General features: G+C 44.0%; 1 protein-coding gene across 1 annotated transcript; it reads right to left on the reverse strand.

Moving 5' to 3' along the window:
• Positions 1-3,674: 3,674 nt before the first annotated feature.
• On the reverse strand, positions 3,675-7,658 carry POU4F3 (POU class 4 homeobox 3). Its single transcript, XM_078650658.1, has 2 exons — positions 7,442-7,658; positions 3,675-7,128 (listed from the first exon to the last, which is right to left on the reverse strand). Exons 1-2 carry the CDS (start codon positions 7,562-7,564, stop codon positions 6,316-6,318), a joined length of 936 nt encoding a protein of 311 aa, XP_078506784.1. The 5' UTR covers positions 7,565-7,658; the 3' UTR covers positions 3,675-6,315.
• Positions 7,659-9,525: the final 1,867 nt, after the last annotated feature.

Raw genomic sequence — 9,525 nt, forward strand, 5'->3', positions numbered from 1 at the left:
ATGTAAAATGTGGGGTTGCAGTATGGGATTATACCGGTTTACCTCATGTGGCAAGCGGTTTCTGCCAGCTACTGGATCTAATGCTCTACAAGCACCGGTTCCAATCACACTGCAAACAAACTGCATTTTTTAGATAAGTTATTGTTACCCAAAAACCTGCTATTTGAAGTGTTTCTACCCTTGAGCTACGTAACACATTATGTTAAGGCCCTGTTTCTCAGTGCTCGTCCCATCAGCCTCTACATGTACTGCCCACACAACACACACACTCACCCTCAAATACCTTCAGATCCACCTGTGCGCGTAGCTGGGGTGCCGTCCGACGTCATTCCCATGGAATCTACCACGCAGCGGGAGGGGGGGGGGGGGGGGGGGACACCTACCGCTCCCCTCTCGCCCCAAGAGATCACCCGCCTGTAACTGGCAACCCCCTGCTTTGCATCCGGTCCACACGCCAGCATTCGCTCTTACCAGTGGTCTGAGAGAAGGAAGCGGCTGGGCACTTCTTGGCGCTGCATTTAGAGCACCACCCCTCCTCTCCTCTCACACTCTCCTGTATTCATTTGGTTCAGGACACAAAAACTTCTCCGCGCCCCAGCAACCTAACATGTTAGTCCCTGGGACTTGCGAGGGAGTCGTTTTTTTTTTGTCCTAAAGTCAAACAAACATATTATATTATACACTGCATTCATTGGCTTGCAAAAAAATTAAAGCATGCGGTTCATAGCAACAGCGCAGTACTCTAAAGCGAAAGCTCTCGAGTCATATAGTATAAAAGTATATTGCCGAAGGAATGAACTATAGACCCGGGTTCTGCTGTGCAATGAAGTGGAAGTAAACACAACGCATCCTTATGTTTCACCTATGGTCCTACACGTCAGACCTTACACTGCACACCTACAGGGCCTCGCCTTTTAACAGAAACAGAACCGACTACTATTTTTAAGTAAATATAACTCAAAGATATTTTTATTTACAATGTATCACCTCACAAATGAAACGTTTTTTTAACGTAGAATGAGATTACCTGAGCCGAACATTGTCACGAATTGTTTAATGATTATTAGATATTTTCACGGGCGGTGGGGGTCGGGGGAGGGGGGGTGGGGGGGGGGCGTCATGACCAGTGCTAGAAATTGAAAACAGAAGTGCATGTACCTTGTGCCAGCCTACTTGCGCAGCTCTGAGAAGTACCAGTACTCTCCAATTAAAAGTATTGTTCCTCTGCTGAGGCGCATAGGTACTCCCTCTCTCCAAATAAAGAAGTACCGGTAATGAGTACCTGACAGCACCGGCCCATTTAAAGCTCTGGTCACGAATAGATCGATATTCTACAGCTGTGGGCAAAGCACGTTTTTTCTATACAAGCGCATCTCGTGTCATCGTGTCCTGAAGAAAGCGCCTAGTAACGGGACCCCCCCCCCCCCCCCCCATTCGCTGTTTGTTTGCATACAACTCTGTACTGTAATATACGCCCGCCCACCCTTTATGATGATGATTTATATTAAGGTTTTACATTTCACACTCCCAGGCATGTGGTGATTACAGCGCTTTTGACCCCGCAAGGAGCCGGAAAGCGCTATACAGAACCCAATATAAAACAATACAACAACGCCATCAATTCGGAACCTCCAAATATTTCTAGCACACGTGTCAAAGTCGGCTAATAGTGTTCGCATGCTACACTGTCCAAATTCGTACAGTACAGATTACGAAAGCCTCACCGACTAATCGCTTTAACGGATTGTTTTTGTCCGAATTTTCTTGAAAATAAAGTAATGGAAAAAAAGTTACATTAAAGGAGAATGTTAGAAAATTTAGTAAAAGCCAATGTAAAACTCCAAAAACTGAGAAACAACCAGAAAATGCATGAAATCCTACCTTTTCAAAACAGTATTTCGAGTTAAAAGTGCGTTCTGAAGATCAAAATGTCTCTTTTTTAATTACTGTCAAAATTTAGGGAAAAGAAAAATAACGAACCTCCAAACTTGGGGAGTATTCAACTACTACATTGCAAGACGCACAGATGTCTAGTAAACCTTGAGTTTGTTGTAAAAATTTAAAAATCGAATTCAACAAAATAGCCCTCTGCACAAAAATGCCAATCTACTTTCCCTACTTAGAATGAAATAATAGCGATTTTTAAAATAAAGGTGCTTTATTTAAATAAATGTGACACGTTAATAGAAAATAGGTTGCATTGTAAAATAACGTAGAATACAGAACAATTTTCTTGAAAATCATTTCCCCTGCTGGATTACACATCTGCGTAAATTGAAAAAACAAAGTGACGGTTGGCCCCAACCATCACTGTACACGTAGATGCCTAAATTTTATAGACTTAAATACTAGAGCGTTATGGTTGATGACAGGACAGGCGAGGGGATTGCTACTTAAAAGCAAATGATTCGGCTTGCTGAAATATGCGCCGCCACCGGGAGATACTTTTAATTATTTTATAAGAGTACAAGTTTAAAGTAAGGTTTCATCACTTACCTGGGATCTACACTGCCCACCCAGCTGCCTAAACCCTTGTGGGTATTGCCACGGTCTCCTGTGAAGGCAAATCTGCCTTCTGTTCCGTTTTATACCACTATGGTCAATTAATATTGCATCACCGGTATTTTAAATTTTCAAAACCCACAATATAATGTAATGGCATAAGGGCATTTATTATTAAAGGACATCTGATTGGGGGAAACATTCTAGCTGATTAAAAAAATACCGGGCGGGGCTGATAGCATTAAGATTCGAATTTTGAGATCTGCGAAAGTAAAAAAAAAAAAAAAAAAGAAAGAATTCTCAACTTGTTTTTTTTCCTTACTTTTCGCGATCTAGGGTTTGATGCGAGCAGCTCATTGAAATGCCCGAGTGAAATATTCAGAAGACGCGTTGCCTGTTCGCCATTAATTTTTAATCGGCTCGGAGTGCCCGGGGACTCATAAATAAAATAGGGCTTTTTTCTTTCTTTTTAAAAGGCGGCTGTATGAGCGAACCTTTGTTATTCCGGTGACAGTTGTGAACTCGGCGAGGCAGTCGTTTGAATATAATTGCTCTGCTGTAAACGGCTTTATTTCACTGGTGTGCCTATGTGTACAAACAGTGAGCGCCAAGTGCGCGCCTTGTAACATATTAGCGCTGGCGGAACATCAGGGCGCCGTCGTCAGAAGGATTTTACACTCAGAGGGATAGAATTCCGACAGTGAGGCAAGGGATTCTCTAAAAACAGTCTCCAAAATACCATGAAACGCAGAGTCGGCCTTCCGGCTAGGAATTTCTCCCGAATTCTAATCTCAGCTCCGCTACTGACAGTACCGTGTGATCCTGGATAAGTCACATCATACAATTCAAATATCTGCCAAAATGTGGGACCGAATAGCAACGCATCCCATTACAGTCTTGTTCTCTTTAGAAAAAGACTAAAACATTGTCCAAAATATAGCGCTAAATAAAAATTATTGCCACGTCGTAGAGGCGCTGAAAATAGTTTCCATTCACGATAACATGAAAAGGGGCGATCACTTTGTAACTAGTTGGTAAAACAGAGCCCTGTCGTAGAGCCACACCCCCAAACCCCATCAGTCAACTTTCCTTTCTGCACCTGTTAAAGGTGTTTTGCACAGCCAAGCCACTCCCTGCCCGATCTCCATCAACAGAAGACACTACCATTCGAGTTGAAAAATAAAGTATTTATTTCAAGCTGTTCGCCCAGACCACCAACAAAAGTAGACACTTGAGGACAAGTCTAGACACACAAACACTCGAGGAACATAACCGTGACATGTAGCAGGAGGCAAGGGTGTCTGAAATATTAAACATGTGAAAGCAAACAGCCAAAAATATAACATTGTTGTTCTCTTCCGGGTATGATGCCAATGATAGTCTGTGGGTAGTGCCAACTAAACCCAGAGTAACAGTGTTCAAAGACGGTTTTCTCATCTGCCATCAGAACCCACGCCCTCTATTTTTTTCACTTCGATTGCCTTTAATGCTGTTATTGTTTTTAAAGAGTGCGCTGTAAATAAACGAAAGTAATGTAACTGGCCAAAGGATGACATACATGAGCGTACAAAGAGCAAAATCCTCGTGCTCCCTCCCCCTTTTAGAATGCGATACAAAAGAGTTGGGATAAAACATTTGTTTAAGTTCCTTTCTTGTCACGCTTCTTAAATTATGGATAGCCTTTCCTTGACATTACTCGGTTTTGAGAGGTCAACAGTTTAGAGGTGTGTGTTGAGGAGACTCGATCAATGAGTACATTTCTGACTATCAGTTCTGGAAATGTAGTTCCAAATCCCGGCGCCCTTCTTAATTGCCTTGTGTGATTCTGGGCAAATGAATTTATTTCACCATGAATCTGTTTCAAGCGCTTAAAAGTCGGCTAAATGGCTGCACGAAACGCTATATAAATAAGTGAACATTTGCATATAAGAAAATATACTGCGAGAACTGACTAGGAAGACCAAGTATAGTGAGTTCTAAAACAAAACAAAAAAGCATCGAGAACATATCTGTCCTGCTGACAAGAACACGCCCGGCCCATGAATGCATGTTCCCCTTACAGGAGACCGTAATATACGGTGTGAGGCTAGTGGAAAACCATATTGGGAATCCCATATATGCAAGTGCCAACTTTAAACAACATATCGCCTTTTATTCTTTTTTCAGTTATAAATGATGTAATCTAATAGGCATTCTTGGGTTGTTCCTGACAATGTGCGCTTAGGGAAAGCTGATCCTTCAGTCTCAGTGAGGCGACTTTAGAGAATAAAAAACAGTTATAAGTGGATATATGTTCCCTGAAGAGAAACAAAACATATGAAACAGGCAGAGGACATCGGGTGCTGCTCCAGCTACAAGAGAAAACGTACTATACTGCGTGTGGCTTTCTGAAAATAGCATTAAGTATCTGTATACATTATTCACACATCTTAACGATTGGTTTATACTGTAACTCCAGGCATAACTTTTACATTATATAATCTATTATTCAGATTTAGATGCATCTTTACAACTTCTACTCTTTAATACTGTAAATGCAGAGATCTGAAGTGGTCCCACGTCTTCCCTGAGGAAGTTTTTCCCCTTACCTCTTCACCAGGAAGTGGACTTGAGGAAATTCAGAAAAGGGTTGAAAACAAATATGTTGCAAGTGGCTTTCGTCCTGTGTTCCCTGTCTCTGCCACTGCCTCTGTTTAACCACTCTTTTCCCCAAAGTGCTTAGTAGCGACCCCAAGCTATGCAGAGTGCTATACAAAAACAAATAACACATGAAACACGCCAGGTGTAGAGTGCTCGCCCTTTCCTGCGCTTGCGTTGCCTCGTGGTTCTTGTAGTCCTGCATTAGTAAAGTGAAAAGGGAAACAGAAAGTGCCAGAATGAAAATATACAACAGGATTGTACAAAGTACTTGCGCCCAACATGGGGCAACTCACAAACTCTTTATAGTGTGGTATAGCTCTGTTCATTAGGTGTTTTGCAAAGCGTTGAAATACCCCCTTGCAATGGTTTTACAGTACCTGAAGGTTTAAAAGTGACAAGTGAGTTATCTTTCTGCAGAATTACTCTTTGGAGGAGATGCGGTGTAAAAACTGTGCCTCCTATCTCCTTATTTCCAACATAGTTGAAAAATTGCAGAAAACAATTCTTGCAAAAAACCCAATATATTTTGCTTTGTTGCTATTTCAGTGGAAGATGAAAGATTACCTGCTCTTTTGAATACACCATGTAAGAAACGTCTGTCTTCTATTAATGTCATTCAGTAATATTTTCTATGAGCAAAAAAGCCTGCCTTCGGTGTCCATTAAAGACACTCGATAATAGATTATATGATAAACACGTTGTCCTCTCTGTTAATATAAGCCTGTAATAACCTGTGCTTTGAAAGTCCGTCTTCTCTATTTATATTCTTTTGCGCTGTTCAGTCCGCCTGATAAAGCACATCTAGCAATAAAGATCTTGTGAAAAAGTCTGTCTTTCTATGACTTCCAGATAAAAGGCTAGCTTTTATTAGGTACTCTCGCAATACATTTGGAGCTAGAAATCTGATAGTGTCCATTAATTCCAGTCATAATAAATTAGGTGTTTGAGGTACGTCCTCGGTCTGCCTCCAGTAAAACAAGTTATCTGAAAGTCTGTCTTTTCTTACAGTTCCCTGTTGATGTATTTGTTTAAAAAAAGTCAGTCTTCTGTCTTAAAATCCTTAATAGACGCTGTGGACGGTAAATGTCTGTCTCGAGCCTCATGTTGTGACCCAGGCAGGAGTTTCCGGGAGCGGAGTCTGTCTTCGGTGTCTATGAGCCCCTCCCGCGTTAGTTAGTGGACCGCCGAGTACTTCATGCGCTTCTGCTTCTGCCGCTGGTTGCAGAACCAGACCCGCACCACGTTCTTCTTGAGGTCCAGCTTCTCGGCGATGGCGGCGATCTTCTCGGAGGAGGGCCGGGGCTGCAGGGCGAAGTAGGCCTCGAGGGAGCGCTTCTCGGGCGCCGCGATGGAGGTGCGCTTGCGGCGCCGCTCCCCCCCGCAGCAGGGCGGCTCGGGCTTGGCCAGCCGCTCGCGCTGCGCCGCCTCGGCCTCCTCCAGCCAGGCCTGCAGCACGGGCTTCAGCGCGATCATGTTGTTGTGCGAGAGGGTGAGGGACTCGAAGCGGCAGATGGTGCTCTGGCTGAGCGAGCCCACCCCCGGGATCTTCAGGTTGGCCAGCGCCGAGCCCACGTCGGCCTGGGTCACCCCCAGCTTGATCCGCCGCTGCTTGAAGCGCTCGGCGAAGGCCTCCAGCTCCCGGGGGTCCGACTCCACGTCGCCCAGGCAGGACATGGGCCCCGGGTGCGGGTTGCCCATGTGGAGGTGGCCCAGGTGGTGGTGGTGGTGGGGGTGCAGGTGCGAGGGCAGCAGCGAGTGGTGGTGGTGCTCCCCCATGGACAGGCCGGAAGACATGTGCTCCAGCAGGTCGCCATCCAAGCCCGGGTGGTGGTGGTGGTGCTGCTGCTGCTGGGGGGCCGGGGAGGCGCTGGAGGTGCAGGGCACGCTGCTCATGGTGTGGTAGGTGGGGTGGCTCTTGAGGTGGGAGGAGGAGATGTCCACAGCCAGCAGAGCCTCATCAAAGCCCCCGAATATATTGCCCTGGAGCTGCAAGCAAAGGATGAACACATGGCAGTCAGTGGGGAATACTGTCAACTCCGGATTCAAAAAAACATTTTTTTCCCTCCTAGCGCGAGAGATGTCTCTCTCTTCCCCCCCCCCCACCGCAAAAGCTCAGGTCATAAAAATTAATATGAAGCCCGTGCTTGAGTAGACATGTGGATCAGAGGGAGCAGGGAGGGAAGGGGAGAGGAAAGGAAGGGAAATTGTGATTGTTCTGCATGAAAAAAACATTAGTCGCTGTCAAAGAAAAAAAAAAGAAAGTCTGCTCGGGAGCAGTAATTATGCCTGATCTACATACCTGAGGGGTTTGCAGGCAGGCTCTGCGCATGGCCTCCTGGCTGCTGGGGTGCAGGCTGGGGAACTTGGGCTCCTGCAGGGCAGGGTGCATGGAGAAGGCCTGCTTGCTGTTCATGGTCATCATGGTGCCGGGCCACCGCGCGTGCAGGTGAGCCCTGACACAGCCCAGGCAGGGTACCAGGGGGCCTGACTCACTCTCTCTCTCTCCGGCTTGCCTGCTGTCAAAGTGAGCAGTGTGTGTGTGTTTTCCCGGGGATGGGAGGCTGTGCTCTCTCCTCTCTGTCCCTCCCTCCTCCCTTCCATCTCACTCTCTCTACCCCACCTGCTCCTTCACTCATCTTACAAGCAGGCTTGCCAGGAATAGGACCAGCCGTGGGCCGCATGCGCAGTGCTCCAGGATGGAGTGGCCGGACCTCGACGTGAGGGAGCGTTTCAGTAAAGGGATAAAACACTTTTGCATAATCAGTTGCGCAGGCTAAGTGTTGTTCCAAAATAACAATAACCTTTTACAGTAGTAAAAAATGCAACCGTCAGGCACACTGTACCAAAACACATGTAAAATAAATAAATGACGCACTTATTTGTGTAGCCCCAGTTGCAACAGTCGAGCTATTTCGGAGCACTTTCAATAACAACAAACTTACATTTCATTTGCTTCACCTTCTTATATTTTGTATGACGTAGATAATGATGTGCATTTTTTGTTGTTAAGTGAGGCATATGTCGTAAAATCACAATAAAAATAAGACCAAGTGTTGCACAGAGCAGCAGCACCTCACAGGGGAAATGGGCCTTGTCGTAAAGTCTTTTTTAAACTATATATTTGCCTTGCACCCTAAGCCGCGCCAGTCATAGCGTACACTTGAAAACAAGATCTAAAATAAATTGTTAATGACATTTAAAGAACTACTAAAATACATGCAGTGTTTATATATTTTGTATGCCTCTAGCTAATTTTGCATTATGCGCTGTATACATGCCAGCATGAAGGAATACTTTGCCTCATGTAAAATTCTTTTAAATTCTTATTTTCTTTAGCAGTGCTGCACCAAGCATATGGTGTTTTTTTAGAGCATATTCTATGTAGCTATTAGTAACTGTACTGCTACTCCTGACTGAACAGCAGTCCGCCAACCATTGTGACAGACAAACAAGTTTAAATTAGCTCACGCTTTGTGTGACTCTGGTGCCCGATAGTAGCGCCGTGAATGGGAAGGTATTGAAAACCTACACTTTTTTATACATTTGAAAGACAGAGTGCCAGCAGTTCTCAGCACTGGAGCAATACTTCTAATGAGAAACTAGCAGCACTTCTCATCAACAAACAGCCACTTCGAGATAGTGGGTACCTGCATTTTTTACATTACCATTTGTACCAGTGTTCGAGAATTTAGGCGCTATATACATGGGCAGCCATATTGTTGGTAGATTTTTGCATAAGTATTTAAGGACAAAGACAGCATGTGCTGAAGAAAATGCAGAAAACTGACAAAAGTACATTGTACCTTAATTTGGTCATTTTGTCTGGCTGTTTCATTGCAGGTCTTGGAACTAATTTTTAATATAATTTTCAGACACACAATATTTATGTTTAAATTCAAAATGGAAACACCAGCTATACACCCACAGGCCACTGAATCGCAATTTTGGTGAATGCTCAAAATGTTGAGAACATATTTTGATAAAAATCAGATGATAGTAAAAAAAAAAATAAAAAAAATAAAAAACCCCAATTCCAGGCTCGAATCTTGGGCCTAGCAGGAAAAACAAAGGGAGAAAAATGTTTACAATACATAAAAACATTAGAAATTCTATATAATAAACGTAAAAAGTGGGAAGTGCATATCCTTTAATTGTTACTCATTTGGTGAACCCAATAGATCTGGCTTTCATGTGCTAACTCTTGCAAATACAGGCACACACAAATGCTGTTTAGCCCGTTAAATCCAGATCTACTGGCTTATTTATCAATAAAGATTCATTTGTTTATAGAGTGCAAATGGCGACAAATAAGTGAAGTTGAGTATGATGATTGAGTGTACCTTTCAGATATATAATATTCGAGTTGAGAGAGAGAAAAACTTC

The sequence above is a fragment of the Lissotriton helveticus genome, chromosome 7, assembly GCF_964261635.1.
Source record: "Lissotriton helveticus chromosome 7, aLisHel1.1, whole genome shotgun sequence".
NCBI classification, from domain to species: domain Eukaryota; kingdom Metazoa; phylum Chordata; class Amphibia; order Caudata; family Salamandridae; genus Lissotriton; species Lissotriton helveticus.

Excerpts from the sequence above, each read along its gene's own strand:
- POU4F3 (XM_078650658.1), bottom strand. The coding sequence starts at position 7,564 with ATGATGACCATGAACAGCAAGCAGGCCTTCTCCATGCACCCTGCCCTG. Across the intron at positions 7,129-7,441 it reads CCTGCCTGCAAACCCCTCAG|CTCCAGGGCAATATATTCGG; the intron begins GTATGTAGATCA and ends CTTTGCTTGCAG.